This window comes from Botryllus schlosseri, chromosome 7 (assembly GCF_051294905.1).
Source record: "Botryllus schlosseri isolate E-star chromosome 7, Bs_hap1, whole genome shotgun sequence".
NCBI lineage: Eukaryota > Metazoa > Chordata > Ascidiacea > Stolidobranchia > Styelidae > Botryllus > Botryllus schlosseri.
Genome location: NC_137242.1, coordinates 2,758,458 through 2,770,457, shown reverse-complemented (window position 1 = coordinate 2,770,457; position 12,000 = coordinate 2,758,458). Strand labels below are relative to the sequence as shown.

Below are 12,000 nucleotides of genomic sequence, written 5' to 3'. Positions count from 1 at the left end.
CTGATCCCTGATTCACAACTAACCTAAATTGATGAACGACGAACGGTATATATAATCTATGATTGTAAGCACAGCACTCTTAATAACCCAAGTATTATTAACAAACAATATTATTTACTTCACATATAACTCATTGTTGCGAGCATCTTCACTTGACCTATATGGCGATGCAAAATATTTCCATAGAAACGGATATATGTTCTAGCTTCTACCTATAATTGAATCGGTCCCTATAAGACTTTGAATTCATTCGCACTCTACATCACGTTCATGTGTTTCTTTATTTACAGTATAAACTCTATATAAACTCTATAATCTATATAAATATGTTTATCAGCCCGCTTAAATTACACAGCACATATGATATATGTGTTGCACATTGCCTATTATAAATAAAAAAACATATGCATAAGTTTCATTCAGTCTATGTGCATAGTAATGTTCGCAAACGATATTATTCTAGCGCATTGTCAATTCCATTTAATCGTAATATTCCATGTAGGATTAGAGTATTTGACCGTGCATCCTGATACTACGGGTAAATCGCGGGAGTTCGCAATGTTCAATGCGCCTAATTTAGTCACATGATAATCGTCGTTCCAAAAATTCCTTCTGACAACATTTCTTTCGAAGTCTTTTTTCAAATCCGCCCATTTGTAATTGTTGCCGAAATCGTATTTGTCGTACTTGTAACCGAAAAGCTGTTCGTTATAGTAAGCGTTGTGCATAGTCCAGATTCCTTTTTTTCCTGTCTCGGATTCTGGATTCATGCTGCTGTTGCAGAAAGGTGACAGCGGCCAGTCGAATGCTTTGGCTATATCTCGCGCGTTGCCTTTTGCCTGAAATGATTAAAACGAACTTTTACCAAGGCTGCTCGCTGTCGTGAATATCAAATACACTGTCAGAAGAACTTTAAAAGCAAAATTGGACAACTATGTAATTCTAGTCGCCTAATTAGACTATATTAGAGAAGGATGTTGGTTATCTAATTCAATTTGAATCATATTTAAGACATCACTTTATGCATGTCATGCAGGTCCAAAGATGGGTGTCAACAAGTTGACATGAACAGGACAGTGTTGTTTCATGTCTTGGCATGAAAGAGGTGTTACCAGATCTAAACCATGAGTACCACCAGGTTTATTTGTTACGGTGTTGTAAAAGTTTTCTAAGTTTGCATGCAAATAACGATATGATCACCACCTTCACGTATTGACCGATGACTCTGCTCTTTGTCCAATCCGCGACACCGTGAATTTCCTCAAGCTCTCTCCTGATGACGTACAGCCTGTCCATGGAACTGTGGTGTATCATGAAGGCGGGGTCCCACGCAGCGTATTCGACGGTAGGCATCCCGAAATCGCAAACGTCTTCCCCCATTATCTTTTTGACAATGCAGAAGCAATCGTGTATCTGAAAACGAATCGTTTTTAAATCGAAGGCTGCAATGGCGTATTCATGTGATAACGGATGAGCGGAATGAAAAAAAAAGATAATAGTCTATATATATATAGTCAGTGATATTATGCTTCCTACCATAAAATTGCATATACCGCATGGTGACAACGATAGGTAACGGCAATCAGTAGGCCTATACATAAGGTTAATTCGAATAACAACCTTCTACGAGCTGGTCCATCATCGTTGGTTTGGTTTGAAAGCGTACCCCTTCAAGTTTTTTGAGGGGATGCGCTGTATCCAGCTTAAGGCGCATTTTCAAAACCTGGAAGCATTTTTTTTGAGCAGCTTTACAGCCATCGCTATGCTTGGGCATGAAATATACTAGAAAGGCTGCATCTGGGCACCTGTAATCTATAAGGAATAAATCAATATTTTCAGTATAGAGGCAGCAGATTATCATTTTCTGACTCCCTATGATACCATGTTGTGACGTCACGAAAATTGCCGATCTTTTTTCGTGTAATGGCCGATATCGACTCCATATTATACGCAAACTGATATAATCGGACATAGTCGTATGTATTGGACATTCTAGACTGTCTTGACTAATCCTTACTTGGTCGTGGGGTATAGCCGATTGCTGTTCGTCGTAATTGAAGTAGTCGTGACACATCATCGCCCGGATTGTACCTTTAAGTATGTATCGATCCATAAGAATACCCGAGTACGATGGGCTCCGTTGGTTGTACCTGAATTAGAATGCCACAGCGGATAAAAGATACTGGCAAATAAAATGATTTCCGCATTGAAATCGGTGACCATCATCATTGGTTTATTAGCAAATTTTATCAGTTCAATACACCACAAAATACGATACAATGAAAAGATAGGAAGGTGTCGAAGCGACTTGGAGTAGTCTATGGAATCAGGCACCCACCTTGGCCTAGGGCAGGCGATGTAAAGAGGAGGCATGCACACTGAGAGAGAGAGAGAGTCTTTATTTTCATCGAACCAAAATACATAACAAACGGCAGTGATGGTGGTACAGAAAATATGCGTGCACAGTATTCGGTATTAGATAGGAATGATCGATAAGACCGTGAAGGTCATCTAGTCTGATCACACCAGCATCAAACAGGTACACTTGACTCTGAACAGTCTGGCTGTAAAGAAATGTTTCGTTAAAGGAAAATAGAAAAAAAATTAAACAATGGTGGCAAATGATCAATGAAGCAATGTCTGGGCGAGGTAGGGCAACAGTGTTAGTGTAACGACAAGAGGTGATCAAGTAGGGTGAATTAAAAGGGTGAATTAAAAGTAGGTTGAATTAAAAGGGCGAATTAAAAGTAAAGGAAGATCTTAATTTATTTTATTTTATTTATTATATCAATTTATTTAAATGTTACTAAGATAATACGATTGGAGTCTGTGGCTGCATAAAGTGCAAATCAGCAGTATATGAAAGAATCGGACTATTGAACCAGACTAGGAAAGAGACGCTACAATAGTATGGAAAAACGCAAGCGACAAAAATTGGGTGGCATGTCATGGATGACGAGATCGATAGGTCAGGTCGTGGTCCGGCAATCTTGAGGATGGACTAGTATTTATTTAGTAGAAACCATGGAGAGGAAATAAGCTGGCAATCAAGCCAAACACGTAATATATATTCTCAAGAAGATGAAAACTCGTTAAAAAAGCATCGCTATCTCTGCGAGCTTACTTGGAACCAGAGTTGAGCGATTAGAAAATTTTCAGCTAATCAAAATTAGATTAGAATTTAGAATTATGGAATTCGTAAAATGTTGAAAGTTGAATTAAAATCCGAATTAAAAATAAATACATCAAAAATGAAGTTCGGTTTATATCAAATAACAGTAAATTCTCATGAACACGAGAATGGCAAATGTCTGTTCAGCATGCTTGGCTCGTTGCTCCGCGACATACAATTTCGTATATTAGATTTATGTTAGATTAATAGCATTTCGCTCCATTTAGAATTATCTACAGTTGTCCCAGTCAGCTCTAGTGTTTTCTGGAAAGATGAAATGTAAAGTAACGCCGTATATTTCTACTCGGTCATTTGCGAATAGAAGCGATTTTGAAAGACGTTTCAAACCCACTACACGTGAAAGTATCAAGTCAATGTCTGAAAAGTAGGTTTGAAAATGTGATTTTTGTCGATGGTTCGCATAATTTTAGCATAGTTGCTCGCAGATGTTTACTTTCAAATCGCGCGATTTTCAAAATACATTCAGCTACCGTCATACATGTGCTCTACCGCCCCCATTGTCGTGGAGATTACACTTTAAAAAACTGATGCAGACGTATGCCAAAAGTATCCGTGAACCTTGGAGGTACAGGACTTCAAAAAACAATTGAATAACATATCAACATTGAAAAGTATATTCATATTGAAATGAACCCGAATATTTTCGGCTGACACTCATCAGGGGTAAGCGTCAGCAACTAGTGGAGAATTGGATAGAACATAGATTATCCGCAATCGTATCGTCAAATATGACGTCACCGGTATGAAATCTCGAAAAATGGAAGCGAGGAGATCACTTTAGCTCAATGTACTATTTTAAAGGGTACACGAACGCCAGCTGTTGGCACAAACTACAGTTTGACGTATTTTGATAAAGGTCGACTCCAAGGCACACAAATGAAAGTGTAAACGGCCTCTATCGAAGATGCGAAATCTGTCGTCTCGATAATTTTTCGCACAGACAGAATTATCCAACAAATGTTTGCCAATGGCAGAGATCATCGGCTTTATCTTTTCTAAATCAAGCTTCACATTGATATGAACGAAATGTGGTTAGACTTATCTCAATAGAAATAAGTTATTCAATAAGTAGAAGTGGAAGATGTCCAAAACATAAACATAGTAAATAGTGCAATTAGGGTTGTACTTAGAACGGTGTTTTAAAACACTGTTTTAAACAAATGCCTTTTTGAAAAACACAAAATTGTGTTTTTTTTTTCAAACGTTGTCTAATTGTACCATAATTGTGTAAATACGTCCGAAAAAACATGTAGTATGAACCTACGGACGATTTGCCCCAAATTAGTCGACGTATACGGTGTAGGGTGGCTGGAACCCTCGAAATCGTCGTCGGTTCAACAGATTTTGCATGTATATATAGATCAATGGTGCGGAAGGGGTGTTCTGGTGATGATGACCGCCGACCGTAAAAATGCTGCCTGACGATATAGTCCTGATTAAAGATAATCTTGGTCTGTTTAGGACAGTGATCGGAAGCTCTTTGCGTCGAAGGAGCCATATTCACCAATTGTCGATGTACGTACGATTAAATACTCGTGACGTCATGACTAAAAAAACATGTTTTGAACAAGGGCATTGTTTTAAACATGTTTTTTTTAAATTGATTTTTGTTTTTAATGCAACCCTGAGTGCAAGTCTAAGAACCTATACTTGAATGCACTGAAAGAGTAGAAGGACTTCGTTCCTGGCCGCGTCTGCGTAGAACAGAATGAGTGGTCAATATTTGCGCCATGCACGACGGCCTTTGAGTTGGAAGCGATTCGTTCTACTTACATCTTAACGCTGTAAACCATTCGTATGAAATTTCTGTAAAACGGATTGATGACGTATTTCTTTAGTACAGGATCGTAAATCTTCGCGTCCCTGATGAGATATGGCAAGTCGGTGGCGTGCTCCGTCCAATCCCAGTATGGAATTCCGAGTGTCTTATTTTTCAGATAACGCGATAGACCTGAAATTCGAGACAGGCACCTTAATTTCTCTCTTTTGCAATTATTAATCAGATAGCCATGCTATTCTCTCTCTACTGACCAGACTTGGAGAGCTAGATAATTCTACAGGTGTCCAATTAAACTAGCTAGAGCAGGGGTTTTCAACCTTTTTTGGTCGTGAAAATCGTGACCCATTTTCCAGTTTGAAAATGTTCTGTGGCCCAACTCTTAGACTAGAGTGCTGCTGAAAATCGAGCATGAGTTCTTAACTTGTAATGTAGCCTTATAGTCGCAAGGTATCATGCATCTGAAGATTTCCAGTCAACTAGGACAAGGTTGAATTTGAAGCTGGGACGGATTCTTTTCGGTGTGACTATAATTATGGTTAGCTGGGTTTGTTATAGCTATATACATGGCAATCAATTATAAATTATTATTTGCGAATTTACAAGATACCTTTTCGAGCGACATAGGACATGACATTGCCGTGATACTTGGTTACTTCCGGTTATTATAATCGAAATTATTCTCGTTACTGTAAGCCTTGGGTTGTCATCAGAGGCGTACCCAGGGGCAAAAGACGCCTTCCCCCCTTCCATTCCGACTTTTTACGTTGTGGCGCCAAACGTGACATTAAATCTCATGTTCAGAGTCGGCTGAAAATCTTGATGTGCGTTATAATTCGACAATCTGAATCTGTCTTTTGCGGGAATAATATGACAAATTTAAATGAACTTTCACTAAATCCAATTCCCAAAATAGCTCAGTGGTCCATCTCATGTGGTTCACCAGTGGGCAATGTCACACTGGTTTAAAACCCCTGAGCTTGAACGGAAGTCCGGTAATATAATTCTAATCTAATTTGTGAAATGTTTTTTTGCCGTAATTCTAATCTAATTGGAATTGCGAGCCTGCGTCTTAACAAAGCCTAGAATTGTCCGAAATAGCCGCAGTTTGTAAATTCAATATTTGTTTGTACCGTTCCTGAGCATTATTGACTGAACAGAGCGGTTTTTCGGGCTATCCGATGTCCGAATTAAGCAAAGCCGACTGTATATCAATAGCCCGATAGGTAAACCTATTCTACACCAAACTCTCATACTTGAAATACTTCACGTTACCTAATATATGCTCACATGGTTACAAGCTTCTAATCCTTTTATTGTTATTTTAATTACTTTTTTTTGGGGGGGGGTATTTAGGGACATTCATCATTTTTATTATTATATCGTTATTAAATCTCTTCGCAAAGTGGCGGAAACTTACCGAGCTCTAATTGAACCGTTATCATTCTGTGCCAGGGTTGAAACATCGGGTGGTGATGCCAACTGCAATGGTTGTCCTTGTGTTCTTTTATGTTGTGATACCACGGGCATCTTCCGGGATAACCGTGCCATGATATGATGTTCTGTAATTGCCGTAGATAACCATCTTGTCGTTTGCATCACAAGTAACAATAGATTAAGATAACGATTATTAGTAGCCTGACTCATTCAAAATAGGGTGATGTCAGTGGTTTTTAACCGGGGCTTACACAAATCCCATGGGTTCGCTGGGCCCCTCCCAGGGGGTTGCTGCAGTGCAAGACACAGTTATGTATTAGATGTGTAATGCGGCAGTTGTTCTTTTTGTGGGGCGAAAATAGACGGTTCGCCGAAGTCTTACAGATTAGTGGAAGGGTTCACCGGTTTAGTAGCGCCTAAGAACGATTAGTCTAGGACAACTTCATGCTTTTGAAATGGTGGATTTGTTGTGGAAGCTGGTGTAACATGTGCATTGTTGCTTTGGGATATTAGTATAGTAGACGCTTTGATATATTTACTCCATGTGTATATATAGTACCCGGTATCCTTTTTTCGAGGTGTCCTCTTTAAACCTCGTCATCGCCTGTAGTACATCATGGAACTCTTCGTCGGACAGATCTCTCAAGTTTTTACGAACTTTATATTCTGAAAGAAAACGGCTAGGCGTAATAAACTTTCGCATGGATTCAGCGTGATTTCGTTATAGTGTTCGCGTCAACGACTAGTTCGATACGCTTAGCAAAGACAGTTTCACACATTTTTATACACTCAGGCGGGTCCAACTTTAATTATCATATAGGCCCCGACCGAGAACTGGACACTTCCCCAGCAGATTAAAATGCCGCTACTCTCAAAAGCGCTGAAGTAAGTATACCAATAAGCAGACTCGTAGTCAGTTACGAATTGTTTCTACATTTTCGAAGTAATCATGTAAGTTCTCTTTACTTGGAGTACTGACTCACATGGTTATGTTTTAGATTACCTTCACATCACATTTTCAAGTCAAAATACTTTTTACACCTTTAAAATTGTAAGTAAAAAGTAGTTCTGGGGTAATCATCACTTTTATGACTCAAATTACCATCACAATTGGGTAAAATATCAGTGTCACAGTAACTGAATATATTTTCGAAAATCGCACCCATTTGTGTACAATATAGTGTCATTAGTAGGGCATGTTTTTGCAACTTTTGCAACTTTATTTTTACAAGTTCCGGCAGCTTCCATAATACTCAGAAGTTATGTAGTATGGTGTTTTAAACTGTCTGGAGGAATCTTATATTACAACTTTTTGCAAGTTTTTCGATATTTCATGAATCTTTTTGCTACATTTTATGATTTTCATGCAACTTTTTGCAAATTCGTTTCGATTTTTCATGCAACTAACTTTACTGGAAATATTTGGCACTATATGGAAATAGATCGCTTGATTATTTCGCTGTCGAGATATTTGAGGTCCTCTCTGATTTGACGTACATTCAGGCTACACAGTCGAAAATTACATTTTCACCGGGTCAATTTTTTCAGGCTATTGATTTTGTTGAAGTCGCCAACACTGCGTTTTGCTACAGTGCCTTGGATACTGATCGATTCTAGTATCTTATACCTTAATAATTTCAAGGAGCTTGTCCATAAATGCAACTTTTTACTGCAACTTTTATGAAAAATAAGTGCATCCTTCCACGGATTTGACTGCAACAAAAACTTGCCCTAGTAGTCATTTTCCGGCGTAGATGCACGTAGCACTTTCGGTGGTACTAGCCGCCGTCGATTAAATGCTAAAATTATTCGACACCCACGACAAATCGACATTTTCAAACTATTGAGTATTTTCAGACCTCAATTTTATACTTTTACTTGAAGTAATTTTGACATGTCTTGGACATCGCTACTTACTTGTAATGGAGTAAAAATATATGAGGATACTTATAATTACTCGAGCATACGAACGCAGACTGTTGTGGCCACCTCTAGCAATAAATGATAGTTCTGATTGATTTCACAGATCGTAATTGAGTACCCACTAGAATGGAAAGTACTCTGCGTATACTATATAGTGCACAGTACCCTTACCTTTGGTGACACGAGTACACGTTCTGGCCATGCTACCCCTACCATTGCATGAACCGGGAGAGCTTTGTCCGCCGGCTTTACACACCCGCTCTCTGCGTTGCAGTCCGCCCCAACTAGATCTCAAGCATTTTGTCCAAGAACTCCAACTTGACCAATAGGCTAAATTGTGAACACATTTAACTCGATATAATAGTCCCAACGCGGTATGGAAGAAATTTTGGGCCGGTAAATTTGACTAAAAAATCTTGTACACTTGTCAACGAAACAATTGTATCAAAATATATAATACACCAAAATATACGTTCTCAAGGGATATATATAACTCAGGGATATCCCTGTATGTATGGGCCAACGACTTTGATCAATAGAAGAAATATGCCAAAGATCCATTTATTAAGCATTACGTATGCCAATAATATTGTATATTATCATCAATTTAGACATATTTAACAAATTAAATTAAGCTATAGTGATGCAGTCATGCAGATATATATAAAGAATTCTACTCCGATATAATCTTCGCTGCGATCGTATGAAAATTGAAATATGTTTCTATTATACGTGTGTACTGTGTATGTATGTATGTATGAATGAATGAATGAATCGAATGTAGGCCTAAGTCTGAGGTTCATTGCGTATGTGTATTCTTTCGAAATCCGTATGCATGCATAATTGTGTGCATGGAGTAGGCTATTGTGTAGAGTGACTATATGGAGTTCAGTAAGTTCGCATGAGCATATAGGCTTATAGGGAATCGCAATCTGTATACCAGTATATAGAGAACCCCTGAAAGCATCGATTGGAATCAGACGGATGCGCAAGCCATCAGGTCAACTTCCGGGGAAAGTATAGTATTGCCTAAATGCACCGGGAGTGTGACTGATGATTGTCGTTTTTAAATTATATTATATCGGCAAATGTCCTCTTTTCTACGCGATGACCTGCGCAAAGAAATCCAGAGGCCTGTATGCATGCTAATCTGACATTCACGCTCGACACAAGTAAATGAAAGAAGAAGTTACGTAGTTATGGAGCCCGAACAAAGTTGAATAGAGTTATTACTGATTAATATTTACATTATATATCAGTATTGTAATTAGGGTTGCATTTAAAACAAACTTTGTTTGAAAACAATTTGTTTAAAATATGTTATAAACAACAAATGCCTTTTTTTAAAACATTTTTTTTCAAACGTTGTCTAATTATGCCATAATTGTGTAAATACTCGCGCTAAAACATGTAGCATGAGCCTACGGACGTTTGCACTCAAATTAGTCGACGTATACGATGTGGGGTGGCTGGAACCCTCGAAATCGTCGTCGGTTCAACAGTTATAGCATGCAGATATAGATCATTGGTAGGCTACGGAATGGGTGTTCTGATGATGAAGACCGCCAACCGTAAAAATGCTGCATAACGATGTAGTCCTGGTTAAAGATATTTTTGGTCTGTTCATGACAGTGGTCGGAAGCCTTTGCCGTCAAAGGAGTCATATTTACCCTATATTTTCGATTGTCAATGCCAATACATTGTGACGTCATTGCTAAAAAACAAATAAAAAACAATAATAAACATGTTTTGAACAAGGGCCATGTTTTGAACATGTTTGTTTTAAATTGATTTTTGTTTTAAATGCAACCCTAATGGTAATGCCATGTAAACACGTACCTCGTTGGCATCGAGTGTTAAACTGCAGCGCATAGTTCTTCCTACACACGCATTTGCATGAGCTGTCCGGGTAATATATAGTTCCCTGTTCACATTTCCAAGCGCAAACAGTCGAACCTTAAGACGATTGCAATATTTTAGCCGCTGTTTATCCCTATGTTATCTCGCATTCTATATCAAAGAATACAGCATGAGTATAGTCGCGTGATAGTCGCATGAGTGTTGTTGATGATTTTTCGGCCGTTTTTCGGGCTTTGGAAGCATGTAACGAATCAAACGCACATGTAACACACTCACACATGCTCTATGCGGAATTATGTTTTGGTACACGTAATCGTATGATAATAATGCAATCACTCGAAGTGGATGAGCGCAACTAAATCACATAAGGTCAGGATGCAGTCAAACTTTAACCGAGTATTAGAGTGAGAGATCATCATTGCACATGCACTGCACAGTGCACAGCCAATAGTAGCCTACTGTATCCTCGACACTGATATGCTAACCCATAACGCACACTCGTAATTTATATACCGATAGAAGTATCATATTACGGGTTGAAATCTCAGGAAATTGAGTAACAGCTATATGAGAGAATGAACAGGGATACAATGCAGATTTGACGTTTTCATTGCATGTCTATACGAGGAGTTTCAATAGTCATATCGGCTCGTAACAGTAATGAACCTCTCCCCGTCTGTAATCGACCTCCAAACGTTTATAAGATGAGCAAATCTTTTCTCAAAGATTTATATAAATTAAAAAGCGCCTGGCCTGGAAATGTACAAGTGTGCAGTAGGCCTACTGTAGCGTAGCCCTTTGAAATTAGCATCGCTGAATATCTTAGTTCAACTAGTAGGCCTACGGTAGTGTCACTACTAAAATTCATGCGCAACATTATCACAGATAGTTCGGTTTAGTTTAATATTAACAATTTTTTCAGATTAATGCACCACGAGATTGCGATACAATGAAAAGATAGTACGAATGTGTCGAAACGAGGAGTAGTCTTTGAAATCAGACTCTCATGGGCCCAGGGTGTGTATAGAGACACAGAAATATAAGATAACAAAAGGAGCAAATGACACAATGAGACAGCATTTATGTCGAACCCGCAACCCATTGGTGTTGCAGCTGTGGATTATACCACAACGCTATCTCGCCATTGCTCCGAACCGAACGTAGGCCTATATCTATCATCTAAGCCTAAGGATTGTACAATGTACAGTTGTACACAATACACATACATACAGCGGCTATTCTGTACAGTTCTAAGACCCACCTTTGTAGCGAAAAACAACGTTGTATCCAGGCGATAAGTCATCATCGAAGACTCGATTAAAAAATGATCTTACTCTATCGTGAATCTCGCCTTTTACTGCCTCTGCCCTGATTGGTGTTACCAGACTTGCCACCGCGACACAGACTACTACTGGTGATATAACTTTCATTTTTCTGTGCGTCAATAATATACTGTGGGTGGTAACCGCGGTTTGTGGCTAGGCGCTGACTCGATTATAAGCGAGTGTTTAGATACAATTTCAATTTGGCAAATAACCGGATATCCAAGACAGACTGATGAAGTCTCACACGCGTACTGATACATCAGTCTGTATTTTTTGTGGAATCCGCGATTGTCTGACAGATTACTACTAATCGTTGTCTGACAGCATTTCCGCGTTTTCCCAGACCTGCCTGACAACGGAAGACAAACAAGGGAAAGGAGTTATACCGGCTGTTCGATGAATACAACGCCGACAATTACCGCCGCGGTGGGCGAATGTTACATCCAGCACAAGGCATACGAAGTGCTGATGAATGAAATTGACAT

General features: G+C 38.8%; 1 protein-coding gene across 1 annotated transcript; it reads right to left on the bottom strand.

Annotated features, from left to right (window-relative positions):
* Window positions 1-94: 94 nt before the first annotated feature.
* On the bottom strand, window positions 95-11,804 carry LOC145442635 (hemocyanin 2-c chain-like). Its single transcript, XM_080320598.1, has 9 exons — window positions 11,452-11,804; window positions 10,170-10,286; window positions 8,502-8,660; window positions 6,967-7,073; window positions 6,391-6,532; window positions 4,967-5,144; window positions 2,018-2,150; window positions 1,204-1,413; window positions 95-839 (listed from the first exon to the last, which is right to left on the bottom strand). Exons 1-9 carry the CDS (start codon window positions 11,618-11,620, stop codon window positions 471-473), a joined length of 1,584 nt encoding a protein of 527 aa, XP_080176724.1. The 5' UTR covers window positions 11,621-11,804; the 3' UTR covers window positions 95-470.
* Window positions 11,805-12,000: the final 196 nt, after the last annotated feature.